Genomic DNA, 20,869 nt, shown 5'->3' with positions numbered 1-20,869 from the left:
CCTGTTTGTTCACTGCTCTCTCCTTAATAGCCAGAAGAATGCCCAGTGAATAGAGATGCTCAATAAATTACTGCAAATGTAGATAAAGGAGAGTTAATTGTTCAGTGCAACAAAATAGATTAATGAAGGGTAGAGTGCAGTTAGAAAGAACGTGAAAGTGAAATTGCTTGCCTGGTTGTTAGGCGTCATGTAGTGAACATTTTAACTATATAAAAAGAAGAGACACTTGCAAATCTTCCGTAAACATTTATTTTATATTTTTGGGCCATTGCCAACTCAGGGCCTTAGCTCCTGGCTCATTTCTACAAAGTTTCTTATTGGAAAGGTGTGGTAAAGGTAGAAATTGGAAATATTCCCACTAGTAAACCACAGCTCTTTATCAGTCCATAAACAAAATGCACACTGAAGCCTGTGTAGTTATTCAGAAATCTATGACTTTCTGAGTTTGTAAAATGCATTTTATATGTAAGAAACAAAGCATTGTAAAAAAGGACAATTATTTAAAGTCAGTGGTGTGGCTCTATGGCTTATGTTCTAGGCTATCTCATAGCACATAAGGCCCAGGGGCATGATGGGATTTGACTACTAACACACAAAGGGGCAGTATTTCTTAACCTTGCAATTCAAGTGACTGGAACCTGATATATTTTATGTGTGACTGTGCTAAAATATGACCCAAAAAATTAGCTTAGCTAATTTATCACCAGGAAACTATCTGGGGAAGCTTGATAAGAAACATCAGGCAACTTGTCAATGTCATCAGGTTAGAGCAATACAGTACTTCAAAATGTAATGACTTTTGCTCCAGCACTGGAAATACTATGACCCCAAATACTGTTTTGTCAAATCAACCAACGGAACAAAGTTCTGTATTGTTGATCCATGGCTCTTGTCTTTTCACAGTGCCTGCCATATTCCTTTTGTAATAGTAACATGGTCACAAGATTTATGAACGCAGGAGATTCTTACGTGTGAAAACTGACCAAGGTGGGTTGTTATGATGAACAATCACTTAGAATCCACTCAGATTATGTGCTTTGGCACAACCACAGGGCGCTATGACTAGATCAGATTAAATCCATAAGGATCTTCACACACATGCATATATCACACACACAAATATATTCCATAGTGAAAATCACAGAAAAATCAGCTAAAAGAAATTTACAATTGTTTATATATATGTATATATACACACACACACACACACACGAAATAAAAGATTTTTTGCTGTGCTCACAGTCTGTAAACATCTGGGAAAATGCCCAGCAAAATCACTGTGGGCCCTTTGAAATGATGACCTTTGGGAAGTGGGGTGAGGTGGGGATTTAGGTACATACTGGAGTTCCAGCAGAGTGGAGAACCAAAGGTTCATGGTAGGAGTAACTATATTTCAATGACACATCAACTTACTTGGCCACTTTGAAACTATATTTCCTATTTGGAAAAAGGACCAAAAAAGCTTTATATGTAGGTAACATTTTAGGAGAAATTGAGGACAAAAGGGGATATGTTACATGTATTTAACATACATATGTTACTATTACAAAACTCAATGAAATTTCCCAAATCCTCTGAAAATATTTGTTCTTTCCTGGATAAGCAAAGTTAAATGATACATGCATTTAAATTTTGGAAAGTGGTTTTTAAATTAAAAACATATTAAGAAAAGATTGGGCTTGTGAAAAATAGAATGATTTGATCCAATTATTATTATTGTTATCATTATTATTTTCTTGAGATAGGTATTGCTGTGTACCCCAGGCTGGCCTTAAACTTGCGATCCTCCTGCCTCCACCTCTCAAATGCTGGGGTTACAGGCATGCGCCACTGACCTGGCTCCCAAGTAATTTTGAATTTAACACAAAAATATCTTGAAGATCTCCTGTAACAAAACACCATTAAAAAGAAAATACAGGTTCTTAACAATTGTTCGAATAGCTTTGCTAGATAGCTATTAAATTTTTATCTGTGGTGATCAGTCTGTGCTTTAAGTGCCTGTATTTGTTGCAGCTTTAGAATTCATGTTTTAAAAATAAAAAAAGTAGTGACAGAAGAAACATTAATCTCATTTCTCACCTGAATATTCTTTTTCTTTCTTTCTTCCTTCCTTCCTTCTTTCTTTTTTCTTGTTTTACAAAATATGTGTAAGTAAGCTCGAATAAACATTTCTAGCTATTATGCAGTTAAAAAACACGGGCACTGAATGAGTTTTCAAAGAATGGTATCTTAAACTGATGCTGTGTTTGGCTAAAGAAAGAGAAAAAAACCCCAAAAAACAAAAAAATCAGGGAATTTTGCCATAATCTCTAAACTCTTGTGATGACCACAAGAGGACATTCACAGAACTGCCAGTTGAAAACGATTTTCATGCAAACATAGCAAACACCCTTTGGTTTCACTTAGCAGTCTCCATTCTCCCTCAGCTCCCACCGTTTTTTGAGTTCTGCACAGGTCTTGCAGGATATGTAAATTAGATCCATTACAGAAGTAAGATTCCTGCCTTTGTGGATATAAAGCAGTCCACTCTGCGCTGCTTGGGAAGCATCTGGAGAGCTTTTTCCTTGGGGTGAGACTGAGTTAAGGAGGAAGGACCAGAGAAATTTCTCCCATAGGATTTGAAGGAATACAGATCCTGTTTGCACAGATTGCTAGTGAATGCTGTCCTTGTGGCTGCTCCTCTCTGTGTTGTGGTTGTTTTGGTCGTGGTTCTTCCACTGGATGCTTGTTCCGTTCATGGGGACCGAGGTCATCAGGCTTCTGGTCTGGTGACAGCAGCAACAGAGGCATGACTGGGAGAAAGAACAGATTATAAATAGCCTGAGCCAGCCTACCAGCAGAGCATAGAGACTTTGGGATCCACCAACAAGGGGCCAATGTCTGTGCCTGTTGGAGAACAGTGGGCCTGAATAGTAATGTAGAGTAGGAGTCTGTCATCCCTGTGCAGAAGGCAGACTGTCCCTCCAGGGGAAGGCAAAAAGGGAGCTCCTGCTTCTAGTCACCAAGTGCAGAAGGAAGAGAAGGCAGTGGTGGCCAGAGGGAGGGCTCCCCTCAGCATGGGGCAGGTGTGGGCGGGAAAGGACCTGGAGGGCCTTGCCTTTTCTTCCTTGTGCACCCCCTGTGAAGCTCTCCAGCATCAAGTACCTTGCCTGCTCCTCACTACAGCCTGGGGTGGCAGGTGCCATTTACCCTCCTTTATGAAGGAGGATAGCGAGGGTAGGAAGGGTAATAAGAGGCAGAGCTTGAATTAGAACCCAGGACTCTCTAGACAGGACTCTTTCCCTTGGATAAATCTGCCACCTTTTTTAGGGAAATCTATCAAAAAATGTGTTTAACTCTAAGATTTTGTACCTCAATTTCCTATTCCTCTCTAATGAGCAAGAGATATCAACTTCAGCATATAAAGTGTTTTAGCTATGACCTGTGTGTTAGTCCATCCATTTTAGGCTCAACCTCTTGTGATTTATAAACATTTTCAAGGAGACCTCAAAAATAAGGCAGCGAAAACTTCTATACCAAGTTTCCTCCATCTGTACGATTCTTTGATTAATAATATACATCTGTCTCCTTTTAGATTGTAAGTTCTCTGAGGGCAGTTACTATTTTCCTTCTCTGTTCTACCCCTACCAATAATCAGCTCACATTGAGCACTTACTGTCTTCAGAGCGTTAAATCTAGTAGCCCACTGAACTACTCTGAGAGAGCTACTGTGGAAACTGAGGAAGCAGGGTGGTCACCGACTAGACCCGGTTTAGGCAATTAGCACATGCAGCGCTAAGATGTCAGTCAAGGTGGTTTGCTTCCAGAGCTCACACCCTTGACCTCCATGCTAGTCTTCCCATTAGATACCAGGAACTCATACATTCTAGTCAAAGATAGCAAAACCCAGCTTGCATTAGGTCCATGCTAAAGTCACTGCAGAAGTTGGGCAACTGACACAGCAATAAGACATGCTTGAAGCCCCTGCAGGGCACAGCTGTCTTAGCTGGAAGGAGGTTTGAAAACAGAAGAAAACTGATTACCAATGTAATTACGGTAGTACAGATGCCTGGAGCAATAGCAGTTACTTTTCTTGAAGAGGCTATTGCTAAATGCACTGTTTAAAAGCATTTAGTGAGAGCTTTCTTAACAGCAGTTTATGTTTTGCTCATACAGCGGTTAAAGTCTAAAGCAATGTAAGGGTGTGAATTGGTTTTATGTGTTCAGTGTGCCTGGAGCTCACACTGAAGCTGTAAAACTGTGATGTAATTAAGTTAGTCTTTTTAGTTTTAACCTCTGAATATGTTGTCTGAATTGATATTACTCTTCTGTGAGGCTGACGGTCTGACCCTTTTCTCTAGGTAATGGGATATAGTTTCACTTCGCTAATGAAAAGAAGTATAGCTGATCAAAGTAGTATTAAAATTTGAATTGGCTGTGCCTTGGTTACTTAACAGACTCATTTGGCTGTCCAATGCTTGCAAAACAGTCTTACCTGGAAACAATTTTTGAATTTCTTGCTCACAAAATACAGAGCTATTGGGTTTATACATGAATTCATGGTCGCCAAGTTAATGCCGATGTAATCCATGAGCAGCAAGAAACTAGAACAAGGAAACAGTGTAGAATAATTAGAACATATTGTCTAAGATCTGCTCCATAGCGTTTATCCTGAGGGTAAGAATTTTTCTTGCCCAGAAGTCACATCTAATAGGTTGCAGTGTGAAATTTTATAAAAAGTGCTTGTTCAAAGTGTCAGGCTCAGTCTGCAGTATGGAGACAGAGAGACTAACCCCTTGGTTAGAGAAACCTTGTGCACAGCCTCAGGAGGAGAGTAGCAATATGGCATATGGCTTGCACAAATTTTGGCATGAGTTATGGGCTGTGTCAGCTAAAAAAAGATCAACGTTGCAATTTTAATTTTCAGGGCTAATGAGAATGTAAAATAGATGTAAAAAGTTTATAAATGGGAAAGGCAGAGAAACTCCAATTTCCTAATGGGTACATGGAATCATACCTAAGTAATTCACAACGGTTCTTGTCCATCTCATCATACACAGTTTTCTTCAAGATACGGCTTAAATGAAGAGGGAACCAGCAAAGAGCAAAAATGACAACCAAGCAGAAAACGGTTTTTGCCACTTCTCGACGCTAAAAGAAAGAAAGAAAAAACCAGTACAGTGAGTGTAGTGTCTTATTATAATAGTTGAGACAACCACCCAAGGAGGGAGGGGATATCAGGGAAGGGCTAACTCAGAGAAGAGCTGGAACAGAATGGCCCCTCAGAGGACCTCTGCTCCTCTAGGTCAAGTGAAGGACAGGAAGGTGAAACAGGTCCTGTTGGGGGAGGGGTCTACTGTGATGTGGAGGGTGAATGGAGAGGGTGAAGGAGGGGGCTTGTATTTTATACGCTTGTATGAAACCAGAACAATGAAACCTGATGAAATGGTTTTAAGTAGACGGGAAAGGGGACAAGGGAGAGAGATGGTGGGGGCTAACCTACCCAAGATGCATTGTGACATATATGTATGTCACAAAGAAATTTCCTGTACAGCTAATATAAGCTAATAAAAATATTAAATTTTAAAAAAAGGGGAAAAAAGATCTGGAGTGTATGTTTCTCATCAAGGAGTTGCTAAGGATTCTTTTGGGTAGCCCCCTTCAGGCTGTTATTAAGGCTGGGACAGAGGTTATATGGCAGGATAGGGGTGGAGAGCACTGGAGGCAAGTCAGCACTGTGGCTAGACTGAGTGTGTGTGTGCGTTTGTGTAGATGGGTGAGGGTGGAGCATGGGAAGGCAGGGTTAGTTAAAAGTTCAGTAACCATTATTAAAATGGCATAATGGTGGTATGGGAGGCAAGGTGACTGAACACAGCATGAAAAGGAATGGACAAATCCACAAAGACATTTGGAAAACAAAATGAGAGTAGGGAAACAGAATAGAAAAAGCAGAAACATGTTCTCTCCTTTTCATGATTGTGAAGAAAGCTAACATTGAAAACTTTCACTTTTCATTGATTATTTTACCTATTTATTTTAAGACAAAGTCTTGCTTTGTTTCTCAGGCTGGTCACTAACTCCTGGGCTCAAATTAGTCTCCAGCCTCAGCCTTTTGAGTTCTGGGATTACAGGCATGTACTACCATACCTGGCTTGAATTTTTTTGTTTTTATTTTTATTTAATTTTTGAAAACAAAATTACGGGTAATTATTTAATGGTACAGAAACAATACAGGTCATGAAAAAGCTATTAAAAACATTCCTTTACTAATGACATGTAGTTTCCAAAGATAATATTGGTTGTAAACAGCAGGATGAGACCAGAGGCTTGTGAGCAGCAATGATTATAAAAGCTGGATGCTGACGGTGGACTGCCTTCCACGGAAGTTTTGCATGCTTTCCTGTCTGCTCATGGGCAGCAAAACCGCAGGTGAGGAATTATCTGCAAACCTCCATTTGTGTGTTTTATGACTGCGTTTCATACTGCATGCACTTAGAAGCCTACTTAGGTACCTACAAGGCAGCTTGTCTGTAAGTGGGCTAAGTCAATGGCAAAATGAAACTGAGTGAGAGCAGGGTTGGGAAGGTGATGCATTCAACCCGACACTTGCAGCACTAAGTCCTGGAAGCTACAATAAACCCACGTGGTTAGCCAGGCCATTCAACAAGACTCTGCAGCAGTTGTCACAAATTGTTACCCTAGTTCAAAGAACTGGGAGCTCTTTAATCTTCCACAGTTATTGACCCAGCTGGGATATGGCATCAGTGTGATGAGGATAAAGCATTCCAATCTGAAGGAATGGGGGACATTTAAAGGGTCATTTTGTGCACACAGAAAGACAGTGTACCCAGAACAATGCAAAGGGAAGGTATTGGGAGAAGGGCTATCTTCCCTGTGCATAGCCTTAAAGAGAATAGCTCTGTCCAAAGGTAATGCATGTACATTGCTATGACAGTCTGATAGTCACTTAACCAACGCCCACTCTCTTGTCTCCCTTACTGTCACTCAGACCCCTGGTTTTGCTATGGCAGCAGGGGAGACTGGCTTAATTATCTTCATAGCCACCTAACACAGCTTGACCCAGCAGCTTAAGTAGAAATAGCTGTGTGGTTCCTTAGGCAACTATTTGAAAATGGTAGTGGTGGTGGGGTGCCTTTGGTGTACCATGAGTGTCTTCTGTCCTTCCCCTTCTTGCTGCCTAGAAGTCAGCTATAAAGGTAAAGTTGCCACTGCTGTCTTCCAGGGCTGAAGGAAGGAGCAGCAAAACAGTGGACCAAGTTCCTAGGACTCTCAACTATGGCACCTGAACTTTTTACAGTGGAGAAAGATAAACCTTTACTTGGTCAACTCACTCTTACCTTAGGTTTTCTCTTATCGGTGTCCAAACACAATACCTAACTGATAAAACTGTCATTAAACTGAAGAGAAATTAAAGATAATTAAGCAAGAAGCAAGAAGAGTCTAGTAGAATTTTAGTCAGAGTGGCCAGGCTTTCTGCCCCCTGCTGGCTCTCCACAGTTCCATTTGAAGGATTGGAGCCAACTTTGCTCTGTTAGCAAAGTTAGAACCTGTGACAGCCTTTATGGTGACTGAACCAAACAGTAACTACATCAGGACCAAATATTGGGTTCTAATCTCCATTTGGTTTACTAAATCTGATAACCAGTGGTATAAGAAAGGTAACAGCTGTCCTACAAACCTGTGCTTATAAAAATCCCATAAAATAAACATGTGGAAATGTTCTTTAAAAACTTAAAATGCTCTGTCTGTAAATATGAAGTAGTATATTACTGTTGGTCCTCATCCCTACTTAATTATTTCTGGAGCAGGTATGACTCAGAGTTTAAACAGACTTAATCATGGCACTAATGCAAAATCAACATTTAAAACACAAATCCATTCTAATTAATTTCATTTTTTTGCAGGAATGAAGTTAATAATTGCTTTATATCTTCACATATGAAGAATTTGAAACGTTCATGCCTGAACAAAGTCATGCTAAAGTTTCTTAATGTAATCGTTCTGCTAAATGTCAATAAAAGATAATAGTTAGCATTTGGATGACAACATTAGATTTTACAAAGGACATGCGTGCACATCCAATCCTTTGATTCTCGTAATAGCTTTGATTCATTTGTTATTCTGCACAAATTACAGATGAGTTGAAGCTCAGAAAATCACTAGAGTAGTTGAAAAGAGTTGCTGATGAGGAATGATGCTTATTTATGGTAATTACATAGACTTAGAGACTCCAACAACAACTCACGTTAACTTTTAGTGTGGTTGAATGTTCTTATGTCGTTCTCTACTGTGACTGAAAACTGACCTGCAGACCTAGTCTTATTCTTTGAATTAATTTACATTAACATTTCCTGAGTGCCTCCTAGAAGCTGGGTACTACTAGGCACCTTATATGCCTTAGGCAATCCCCATAATATTTTTTTACACATGTCACATGAGACACTAGACACTCTGAGGGGTAAGATATTTGCTCAAAGTCACACATCTCATACAAGAAGTATAAGAATCAAGTTGTGTTTTTTAAAGTTCAAAGCTTATCTATTCTATTTGCTGCCTAGGAAGATCCATCCTTAGCTACCCACCGACATGTTTAAATTCCTTCTAAAATTCTGGGCTCTCCAAAATTTTACCTCTTCAGATTATCCAATTCCATTGCCTATTAGATGTTGATTTAATGAAATTCATCTTTCCTTTTTTCCATTTGCCAAATACATGTTGTCCCTTCCATGTCTCTTTGTTTGGAAGAATCTTGTCCTTCCAACTGAAATATCCTTTGTCCTTTTCTTCACCATCACATATCACTTATCCTACAAGGCCTGATTTAATACCCCTCATTCACAAACAGTTTCTCTAAAAGTCCTTCTCATATACTCCCTGACTTTCTATATTGTTCAGGCTCCTGGGACCGCACATCCATTCTATTTTCTATTTGCGTTGTGCTTGTATTTTATTTGTACAAGTAGCCTGTAAGGCCTGCAAAGAAAGAACTTCATATGCTTCATTCTGTCCTGGCATAGTCCCAAGCCCAGTTCAATGTAGAGACACCAATACACACATGTTAAATACACTCTTGGCAAAAATAGCTGAATAGTTCTTCTCTCTTTGTGCCCAGCCTCTGGAGACATCTGTTTCACAGGCAAGCACCCCATTTCACAAAAGAAATTCCCAACACTGCAACTATAAAGAAAACAGTTACAAGACAGTATTTTTATCTTTAGGAAACCAGGCTAAATCTGCTACATACAGTGTGGTCATGATCTATTGTAAGAGATGTGTAGTGAGGCAATTTTGTCACTGTGCCAAAATGATGGAGTGTACTTACATAGAATGGGTGGTATTGCCTACTACACACATACACTGCATGGTGTATCTATTGCTCCTAGGCTACACTTTGTATAGCATGTTCCATCCCCAGTACTGCAGGCAATTGTAACACAATGGTGTTTATACATCTAAACATATCTAATCAGAGAAAGGGTACAGTAAAAATACTAGGCGATAAGAAGGTTCAGTTCCACGATAATTTGATGGAACCACTGTCGTATATGTGGTCTGACATTGACTGAAATGAAATTGAAGAAGTGAGTGACTATACATGTAGGCCTGATGAATCGAAGGACAGTTGTGGCCAAGTTTCCGTGATCTTAGTAGGGTTACCTGTTTGAGATGTTCACTGAGGGCAATTCTCAGGCTGCCGTTCCTTCTGTTCAGCATCTCACATGTCATCAGGGTGTAGAAGATCGCAGTGCATACCAAGGGCATGCAGAAATAGAAGCCAAAGAGCCACCAGTCCTTTACATCTTGGTAGAACTGGCCAGTGAAGAAAAGGGGGCGAACAGAAGGGACACAGTAATATAAATTAACTGTGCAGTGTCTCTGGCTGCTTCAGAATCTTTGTACTTACAGATATATTTGCATATTCATGCTCTGTGCTAATAGCAAAAGGCTTGGGGTTTGCTCAAAACTCAAGTTTTTGAAACTGCAGAAATTATCTTAGCTTTATAATAACACGTGAAGAAACTGCATATTCAAAACTTATCCTGACAAGTTATAAGCGTGAAGTTGATTTCAGTTACACAATAGTAGAGCCCCAATCGATAAAAAGAATTCCTTTCTGAAGCCCCTAAAACATGATTTGAGACATGCTAATCTTTATTTATTGGTGAGCCTCAAAATTTTGTTAGAGCCCTGTTGACTTTTGCTTATTGGCGTTAGGGTGAGTATCTTGTTTGGGAACAGTGAGGGTCTGAATGGCTTATCTGTGTAGCTGTGGTTAACAGGAGTTAACCCGTTGCCTGGTATGCCTGCTATGTGACCCCAAAGCCAGCCAGATTGAGCCATCAATAACTCTCCTCTCTCCCGCTTTTAATACTTGCCACCTGGAAACTATTGAGGCTGCATTCCTTATCTGCAGGCTGACTTAGCATTATCTCTCTGTGGACGAGGATGTGTAAATATCAAGATCATTCAGTTTTATTTCTTTTTAAAGAAGAAAACTTAATACCCTATAAAAATGAAAGTTGGACAACGATATCCTAAGGCTTCTTCCCACTAAATTAATCACTGACTTTTGAAGAAATGCTTTTTCCTTCCTTGTAACATTTCTCCAGATTGTTTATTTGTGAAGGGTAATGTGGGCTCCTGTAATATCTCAGTTCCCACAGTAAAAACTGATCTTGCTGCTCTGTGAAAAACAGGACAGTTTCTGAGTATAGCGAGGAGCTCAGTGGGGTTCATTTACAATATGTCTATTAAAATAAGCCAAAAATGACTCCTGATGACAAAACGTTCAACAGAGGTTCTCAGCTGTTTTTATGTCACAGACCCCTTTGAAAGTCTGGTGAACACTATAATCCCTTCTAAGAATATTTTTATATGCATAAAATATATATAATTACAATGGAAACCAATCACATTGAAACATAGCTATCAAAATATCAAAACTAAAATTCTGTCACAGTGATGTATATTTATCAAATTAAACAACAAACCTAACAGTGGCTCCAATAACTACCAGAATGTTGACTTAGTGATGACCATGAATGTTTCAAGATTACACAGTGTATTTCTATCAGTGAAAAAACTCATGGTATTCTTAAATGCCATTGTGGTTTGTTGCCTACATTCACACTGAAAGGACACGATAAACTTCAGTTAGAGGTTCGTGCAAACAAACAGAATTTCTTTCCCATCCAAGCTGTCAGATCCCTGAATTCCATTCTCGGGGTAAGTGCGAATTCTCAAAGGAGTTACTTTATTCAAATCTGCTTGTATAGATATTTCCCTATCCTTACCACACTGCAGGATTTCAGGCTTGAACTTTAAAAAATAATCAGAACTGTGTCTTTTTGTTTTGAAGTGCAGCACAGACACCCCCTGTGAGCTGTGCACCCCCTTTCCCTCCCTGTGCATTGCTGACACCCCCTTTCCCTCCCTGTGCATTGCTGGCTGGGTGTGAATGACCCAGGGGCAGCTGCAAAGAGTCTGAAGGTGACCCCTGAGACAGATGGATGGAGTCCCTGCCCCCTCCATGGCAGAGACTATTGAGGAAGGGGGTCATACATTTCCTTTAAACTGATGTCATCAGCAAGGGATGGGAGAAGGCCTCAGTTCTGTCTAGGGTAGAGCAAAGTTGAGAAGGAAAGAATGAAAGAAAGAGGGGAAATAAAATAAAGTTTGAAAAAAGGACGGTTTTAGACGTGGCACGAACTCTGGGATGGGATGAGTTCGGCCCACACCCTTTACCGCAAGCCTACTTGCACAGGGGACCACCCTCTGAAGACTTGCACAGGGGACCTAGGATGGGTGAAGTAATCCATTTCATTTTGTCCAGCACCAGTGATTAGCAGGTACTTTCTTGTCTTGAGCTTCTGGAATAGACTGCTTGGCCACCCTGCCCAAATTCTGATAACCTCTCACTGGATTGTTTTTCATTGTGAAGACTGACCTAATTTGAAAGTCAACAGATAAATAAAATACAAGACTTCAATTTTAAGGTTGCCAGTTTGGCAATTTTCACGAACACTTTTCATTTTAAAAGAAGAATTTCCAAGCTGGGTAACCGATGAACTGCAAAACCACAAATTTGGTGAATTTTCCAGTTTAGGAATGCATACCTTGAGATGTCTGTAAATGATTAAATGTGGAATCTGAGCTGCAAGATGCTTACATCAAAGCACTAAATCAGGCTGATTTAAGAGCCTTCACTATCCTTTTGTTTCTCCTCCTCTGTCCATATGTAACTAGTTTTGCAAAGGAAATACGCATTGTAAACATGTTTCCCAAGACACTCAGGCATGTGCTTAAGCTTTCAAGAGAAACACAGATGTGGTCAGGTGCACTGAGGAGTAATTTAATTTTTTAAACCAAAATACTCTTTGAAGAAGTTTTGTAATTTTATATTATTTGCATATCAGACCTAGACTCCATGTAAATATAAGTACAAGTAAGGACTATCTGCACTTTGAATTAGTAAACCTATCTTTAAGAAATGCCAGAAAGCAAGGTGCCTTTCCCCAAGTCATCTGTCAGCTGCATCTTGTTATAAAAAGACACAGCATTATGTATATAGATACTTAGTGTCTCTTTCTTAGTACATTAGCTTTACAAATCTTGGTTGTTTGGTGCAGGACAACAGTTGTTGAGAAATATGAGAAAGGGAAGCACAACGGTTGTTCTATTAAAGATGCTAACCACTGCCTTACCATCTCCTATTCATGCAACTGAAGAATGTCCGATTGAACTGAGAGTACAGCACACCCTACATTGTGGAAACGTCAGTGAGTTTTAAGATGGTGGAGGAGGAAGGACCTCCTCTTCTCCCCAGTTAATTCCTTTTAAGCTTTGATAAAGTTTTACATTTTAAAAAAAGTTTTAAGTTTAGTAAATTGGGTGAATTGTAAAAATCCTCGGTACCTCCATGAACTTTGAGGTGGCATTGAGCATACAGGTTTTGTGCTGTTCACCCCTGTATTCAAAGGGCACCATGACGAAGCCAATTGCTTCAGGGATGGCCAGGATGAAGGAAAGGATCCAGATGGAGACAATTTCAATGGCAGTGATCAAGGGAATCCCAATTCCTTGAACACGACTCCAGGAGGCAACTGCTCTGTACCTGGAGAAAAAGACAAGGAAGAAAGAAAATGTGGGTTGACCAATCAAGTTGTTAGGATAGTTTACATTTATTTTGACTAAACACAAATTATAAATTCTGGAAAGCTCCTCGTCTTGGTCAATGACCAATTTTTAGCATTTTAGGAATTTTCAGTGGGTCTTGGTGTGAAAATTCCATGGTGCCATTTAAGAGTTCCACTCATTTGGAAAGCGATGGCCTGGCAGGCCTGTGTCTGGCATCTGTACTTGAAGTCTAGTGCAGTCTCTAGATTGTGACAACAGATAGGCATGCCTGGGTGTTTTAAGTTGGGGAAATTTGGATAATGGGTAGAATATTGAAACTACTAGTACCTTTTATAGTAATAAAGTATTAATACTTGTTCCTCTTCACATATTAAAAAGAAAAGCTGAAACTATGTATGAAGTGGTACTATATACCCCTGAGTGAACAGTGACCACAGATATTCTACTGTTCTCTTCCTTTCTTCTACCCACAAAATATGGCCACAGTGCACTTGTATCAAGAGGAAGTTTTAGTAAATAAATATTTCTGATAGATGTCAAAGGAAAATTATGTATCTCTCATTACAGTCCTGTGCTAACATATATAAAACTGAGTTTAAAATACCTTGATTCCTCATCATTAGGGTTTATAATCTAACAGAAAAAAAGATTCATATAGAGGAGTATAGGATGTAGACGTAACTGAATAATTATGCTAAGCAAAAAATTCTCTGGCATGAAGAAATTATGCTTGCTTTATTTTCTAATTCAATCTTTTTATGACAATCACGTTTAAATGATAAATCTAAAGGAAATCTGGTTTAGAAACTCTGCTCTTTGACCTGACGTGATGGTCTGATGCTAATGGCTTTCAGACTTACTATTAAGAAAAGACCTGGACATGGCATGGTATTTTTGTGGCTTCATTCTTGAAATTTTTGTTGCTGTTGTAATGGAAAGGAAACATTTTCTTTTTATAGCTTTCATTAGATATTGCCAGAAGAAGGCTGTAAAACAGACCAAAGCATTAGAGACAGGTACACTTGGGTTTGCAGAACATGCAACTTACTGTAGAAGATTAATCAATAAAACCAGGGCAACATATAAGCTACCCATAGCACCAAGATGAGCGCCTATCATTTATGTTTAGTGTGCTGTCTCAGTATGTCTATACAGTATATCTGTGAAGACACACCTCGGAATTATGATGCTTAATTCCTCATCAGAATTGCTTCAGATTAGAACCTATAGATTTAGATATTTTATAATGATGCCACATGCCATATATACAACTTGATTTACTGGAGAAAAGTTTTGCAAGACATTTTTCAGATAAATAAGATTGTGTACAACAAAAAACTCTACAAAAAGACCAGATTGGCACAGAATGGAATAAAATACAACTATATAAACAGACCAAGAAAATCCTTTTATGATGTAAGTCTAGATTACATTAAAAATTTATGGTTATTTCCGGTGAGATAAAGAGTGCTGTTGATTTTGATTTCCATTTCTGTTGACTTTTCTTTGTTGCCTTATTGAACTGGCAGCCTGATGTCCAGGAAAAGCTAAAAGGAATGGAGACGGGATGTCTATATCCCAAGACTGTCAGTTGAGTTACATCTGTTACTTTCTGGTACTTACTTTCTCCCTTCCTTAAGCTCAATTTGGTGATTTAAATAAAGCACCATACCTCATCAGAAAGCAAGAAAGCCAGGTTTCTTAGCTGGGATTTGGAGTGGAAGGTGGTTTAAGTAAGAAAATGTAGCAAATGTGTTCTATGATGAATATATTCACAAATCAACTTCATTTTATAATGTGCTATGAATTCCCAGAGTATTACACACTGCTATGGTTTGGATAAGTATCTCCCAAAGAATTAGTCATAAGCCAGTGCCCTATTAGGAGGTGGTGGAACCTTCAAGAGGTGGGGTCTAGTGGGAGGAAGTTAGGTCATTAGAGATATGCCTTGGAAGAGAATTGTGGGATGCTGGTCACCTCTCTCTCTCTCTCTCTTTAATTCCCCACTGCCATGAGGTGAGTGGTTTTGTGCATCACACACTCCCACCAAAATGCATTGCCTCACCACAGGCCCCAAGACCAAATGACCATGAACAGAAACCTCCAAAACTGAGAATCATAATAAACCTTTCCTCCTTATAAGATTATCATCTCAGGTATTTTGTCACAGTGATTAGAACATACAATGCACCCATGATCTAATGAGAATTCATGATTTTTATTTGTGTAAAAGTAATTTTAGTGTCTACTAAATGACTCATAATCACTATGACCCTTTATTAACTCATATGGAGTTACAATACTTTCTATCTGTGATTATACTCATGTTGATAACACTTTTATGAGATAAGAAGAACAATTAGAAATATGAGAGATAGACATGGACAAAGTGTGGAAAAGATGAATCCTAGAGGTCCTCAAACTGACTTTTATTTGGACGTGTGTTATACACACACACACACACACACACACACACACACGCTCTTCTTACTAGGTATGATTGTAAATAGCCCTTAATTTGGGGCAGAATATGTCTGGCATCTTTATTTGTCATAGAAAATCTGCAAGTGTGGAGCCTATCACTGTCAACTGTATTCCAGAAGCAATCCTTCTAGTATGAAATGGTTTATTCATTTGCTTCTACCACATTCTCCTGGTTTCATCCTCCCTTAGACCCCATTGCTCTTTCTCATTTCCCTGCTGGGCCCTGCCCTATTTCCAGTTCTCAGCAATGGATCGCCTGTCCTCTCCTTTCTATCTACCCTCTCTTGGTCCTATACAGTCTGAAGGGTTTCGTGTGATTTAAACTATCTAAATGCTGATAATTCCCAAGTTTATAACTCCAGCCTGGAACTTTGCTTCTAAGTCTAGACTTTTATATCCCATTGCCAACTTGGGAGCTCCACTGGGACATCTTTTGGGTATTCCATATACCTGAACCAGACCTTGACCCCAACTTGTCCATTCTCTGTCTTCACCACAGAAGACCTCAAACGTTGGTGTTAGCCTTCACCTCTCTTCCCCCACACATCCAATCCTTCTGCAAATCTTGCAGCATCTCACAACCTCACCTGCTCTCATCCTGCCTGGATTATTGCAACTGCTTCCTCACTGGTCTCCATGTACCCACCTTGCCTCATCATAGCCTATCTAAAACACAGCAGTAGGAGTGAGCCTGTTAAGTCAAATTAGGGCACCCTGTGCTCAACCTCCCTTCTACCGCAATGATTTCCCACCCCTGTGAGAATAACCACAAGGTATTCTCAGAATTACTTCCTCTCTTCCTTCAGTTCACTCAATTGTATCTTTTTTTATGAATTCTTTTTTGGGCACCCTACTTGAAATTTCCAACCCCCTCTTCAAGAATTACCCTGTCCTGTTCTCCCTGATTTATTTTTTCTCCATAGCACTGACTACCATGTGACTGACCAAATGTTTTCTTCTTCCTTCCCTTCCTTCTTTCTTTCCTGTGTGTGTGTGTGTGTTTTTGGTGATAACTAGGGTTTGAACTCAGGGCCTTGCACTTGCTAGACAAGTGCTCTACCACTTGAGCCACAACCCTAGCCCTTTTTGCTTTTGTTATTTTCAAATAGGTTCTCATGTTTATGTCCCAGCCAGCATGACTCTGATCATATTACTTACAAACTCCCCTGTAGCTAGGATGACAAGCACACACCACCATGCCTGGCTTATTGATTGAGATGGGGTGTTGTGATCTTTTTTACCTGAATTGGTCTCGAACTGTGATCCTCCAAATCTCTGCCTTCTGAATGGCTAGAATTAGTAGGCATGGACCACTGTGCTTGGCCCAAATGTTTTCTTTCTTATTGTTTATTAATAGATGCCCACTCCTCCTTTTAGAGGATAAGCTCCATAAGGCAGTGACTATCTGCTGAATGAAGTGTTTTTTTTGTCATGGTTATAGCTGTTTCCTTACCATGCTTTTGTCTGTATTGGCCACAGCCAGTAGCATTTTGCACTCCGAACGTCTGCCTATTTTCAAAGCTAGGCCTGAATTAGGTAACAGATAAAAAGTGAATACTTTTTACCCAGAATCAATTCATTTAAAAACAAGGAGGGACCTTCTGGCTAATCTTCCTTGCCCTGGTGGGAACCTGAGAACCAGGAACATGAGGGCTGGGCTGTTGCCACACCCTCTGCTTAGTGTCTGCTTAGTGAGCACAGGGAATCTGGCCAGGGCTCTGGTCTGCTGATTCCCTGGGGAGTCTTTTGGCATTATATCATGTTGTACCCTGTCATGTGACGTGACAGAATAAAAGGATAAATTACATTTTATTTATATAAAGATGTTTGTCACTATGTGTGTCTACAAGTAGATTTTCACAGGCAGTTCATGCATGTTTATCCAATCTTGAAGGTAGAGACTGGGATAGTCATAGCATTTAATATCGTTTATGACTGTACAAACTTGGGTAGGAGAATGGCTCAAGTGGTAGAGCACCTGCCTAGCAAGTACGAAGGCCCTGGGTTCAAACTCCAATACTGAAAAAAAAAAAAGTGGCTCATACCTGTAATCCTAGCTACTCAGCTGCTCAGGAGGTAGAGATCAGGAGGATTGCAGTTTGAAGCCAGCCCAGGGAAACAGATTGCAAACCCTATCTTGAAAAAAGTATAGGGCTGGTGGAGTGGCTCAAGGTGTAGGTTCTGAGTTCAAACCCCAGTACCACACACACACACAAAAAGATTGAACAAATTTAAAAACATTATAAAATAAAACTGAATTCAAATGCTATCAATTCCAAATCTTTATTTTTTCTTATTCTTTGCCCATTGCTATTCTCATAGGCAGTTTAAATATACATTCCAATCATATAGTTACAATTTTATTTTTTGCTGTTTATGTGAGAAAACCTCTCCCATGTTGCTACATAGGCACTTATCAATTTAATGACTACACAAGAAAACAAGACAGTGATACCATTTGCCTATCTTTCTCTTGACTTTGTGCCACTTCTCATATTTCGTGTTGTGAATAACTCAATGCTGTACATATAGATTATTTTCTTTTTCTGAATGATTTTCCCAGATGAATTATCTTGAGTGGGATTGCTGGATCAAGGGAATGAGAAAGTAGCTCAAGTACCTTCTTTTTTTTTTTTTTTAAGACAAGGTCTCACTGTTTCCCAAGCTGATCTCAAACTTGAAATCTTCCTGCATCAGTCCCCCAAGTGCTGGGATTATAAGCATGCATCACCATGCCTGGCTCGGATATCTTAAGAAGTTTCTAATGAGTGGCTGTTGATAAGTGCCTGCCTGCATTGGAATTTATTAGATTTTCTTCAATTTTGCTACATCCATAAAGTGGTACTTCTGCCCATCTTTAATTAATAGCAAGTGAGCATTTGTGATGGTTGTTTATGATTTATATTGCTTATGCAATAGACATACCAATCACCATACAGAGGCTTGGAGGCAAAATACCAGCAAAAAGAATCTGGAGAAATCAGGTGAACTGAGTTAAAAGACAGCTGCAAATGTTTTAACGCTTCTTGCTGAGCTCTTTGCAGTCCTGGGGTTTGAACTCAGAGCCTCTCACTTGCTAGGCAGGTGCTCTTACCACTTGAGCCACTGTGTCAGTCCCTTTTTTGGTGTTGGGAATTTTTGAGAGAGGTTCTTGTGAACTATTTGCCTGGGTTGGCCTCAAATTGTGATCCTCCTGATCTGTGCCTCCCAAGTAGATAGGATTACAGGCAAGAGCCACTAGTGCCCAGCTTCCACTGAGCTCTTAAATTGGACTGGCCGTGTCTGCTTAAGTCACAGGGCTGGCCTACGACAGAAGTGGCGGATTCCACACTGCAGCCCTGAGCCTGCTGGGGCAGAATGTTGAGAGGCCCTGTGACAATATGCAGAGGGAGATGAACATACCAAGCTCAGACTTCTAGCTGTCCCCTGACAAGGTGCCAACATGTGACTTGTGGGCCCAAAAGACATGCTCAGTGCCAGCTGAAATCCACCAGTGACCCTAATCCAAGTGACAAAAACAGAAGAATTGCCCAAATTCCTGACATGGGGAGATATGATAAAATGGTTGTTTTAAACTGCTAAGTTTGGGGTAGTTTGTTATCAGAAAGGAGTGAGGTAGTAAAACTAACCAAGTGCCTGATGTTGACAGTAGAATAAGATATGAGCATGTCTGTGCACCAGGGAACACATGCACAGTGAGACCCTGATCTGCCCTTGCCATCTCCTTTTGTCTGGCTCTATATCTCTTCATGCTTGTTATACAGCAACAGAAAATCACAACAGCAGGAGAATAAGGAGAAACCAAGTCCAAGTTTAAATAAAAGGGAAGGTTTTCAGAAAATCACCCCCGTGCTTCCTGAATTAGGACAATCCTTTGAGAAGAGCACAGAGACCACTGAGCAATCATTTGAAATGAGGGGTTGAAGCACTGAGTGCAGCTGAGTTTGATGCTTATGAAACAAAGCTGCCTTGTTAATGGGTCCTTGCAACTTTCAGGTATCTAATTATACATCATCTGGAAGAGTTGTTAAAAGAGTTTTATCTTTTTATAGCTTCTTTCCCCAGACATCTTTTAACTACAAGTTGGATCTGTACCCAGGCTTGTTTATGGCCTGACCCATCATCATTTCCTACTTTAAACAGGACTGTTAACTTCACAAAGAACAGCATTGAATCCCCTTTCTTCTGTTCCTCCTCTCCTCCAAACAAACTCAAAGTAACATTTAAATTGGCCTTTTATGGCATGCAGGAAAACCTATTTTAATTGTTGGTAATAGCTGATTATTCATATTTTATTGGGAAGAGTTCATTTTAAAACTAGACTGCCTTAGCATTCAAAATTTATCTTACTGATAAAGCTAGATGGAGTTCAAAATTTGTTCCTAAATTTTGTCACCCTTTTTCTGAAATTCCTGCTTTATCTTTTTCATAAGAGAGTCAGGATGTAAAACTAAAGATAAATAAACAAAAGTTTGAGGAGGAATTAGTAAAAAAGATTAAATTGAGACAATCCATATTTGAACAATGAAAGCTCATTCATTCTGGTGCAAATCATGTGCTCTCTCTCCTTGTATTGTTTATCTCTCTCAATTAAAGGCTGATGGAGAAAAAGCTGGGCCTTTTCTTTGATCTTACAGTATTCTGTAATTACTGGGTGAGTAATGAAGTAATAAAGCAATTCAACAGAACTTAGACGTATGATAACTCAAAGCAGATGTATGATAACTCAAAGATACGCAAAACTCTTATCTGCAGTACTTAAGTGTGAAAGATTCATCTTCTAGTGTGAGAGTTTTTTAAATAGAACACCAAATGGATTCCCTACATACAGTCCTGAAGCTTAGACTCAATACCAAAAGAGATGTAACAAGAAGTGAAGAATGGACCCATTCTTATTACTAAGGAAAAATCTCCTGGATTAAGGTTGTTTTTGTAGGAATGGAATTTTAAAATGGTTCATCTCCTTGGTCTAAAAGTCAGACTAAATCCTAATGAAATAATTTTTGACATTATTTTTTTCTTTTTCTGAACAAAAATGACTCACATTTCATTTGGTACATAACCGCTGGAAGTGACGGAGTATGTAGTTTATTATTTTTTTTTCATGAATGAGAAGGTGAAAGGAGGAGGAAAGGGAGAGTTGACCTGAGCTGCCCCTCCCCATACTCTGGGGCTGGTTGGAGCTCAGCAAGAAGGTCCTGGAGAGTCCCCAGGGAAGAGAGAGGGGCCCTAGGAGAGTGTGGGAGAA

General features: G+C 39.6%; 1 protein-coding gene across 3 annotated transcripts in view; it reads right to left on the bottom strand.

The window, feature by feature from the left end:
* Nucleotides 1-230: 230 nt before the first annotated feature.
* Ednra (endothelin receptor type A) overlaps nucleotides 231-20,869 on the bottom strand; it is a 56,042-nt gene continuing 35,403 nt past the window's right edge. For all 3 annotated transcript variants that reach the window (XM_074041249.1, XM_020181370.2, XM_074041251.1), the window contains 5 exons: nucleotides 12,916-13,114; nucleotides 9,658-9,810; nucleotides 4,997-5,130; nucleotides 4,475-4,583; nucleotides 231-2,792 (listed from right to left, as the gene is read on the bottom strand). In XM_074041249.1, the coding sequence (XP_073897350.1) occupies nucleotides 2,652-2,792; nucleotides 4,475-4,583; nucleotides 4,997-5,130; nucleotides 9,658-9,810; nucleotides 12,916-13,114 (736 nt within the window). In that variant the 3' untranslated portion in view covers nucleotides 231-2,651. The remainder of the gene's footprint in view (nucleotides 2,793-4,474; nucleotides 4,584-4,996; nucleotides 5,131-9,657; nucleotides 9,811-12,915; nucleotides 13,115-20,869) is intronic.

The sequence above is a fragment of the Castor canadensis genome, chromosome 9 (genome assembly GCF_047511655.1).
Source record: "Castor canadensis chromosome 9, mCasCan1.hap1v2, whole genome shotgun sequence".
NCBI classification, from domain to species: domain Eukaryota; kingdom Metazoa; phylum Chordata; class Mammalia; order Rodentia; family Castoridae; genus Castor; species Castor canadensis.
The sequence above is the reverse complement of the archived record's forward strand: the minus strand, read 5'-3'. Positions and strand labels throughout refer to the sequence as shown.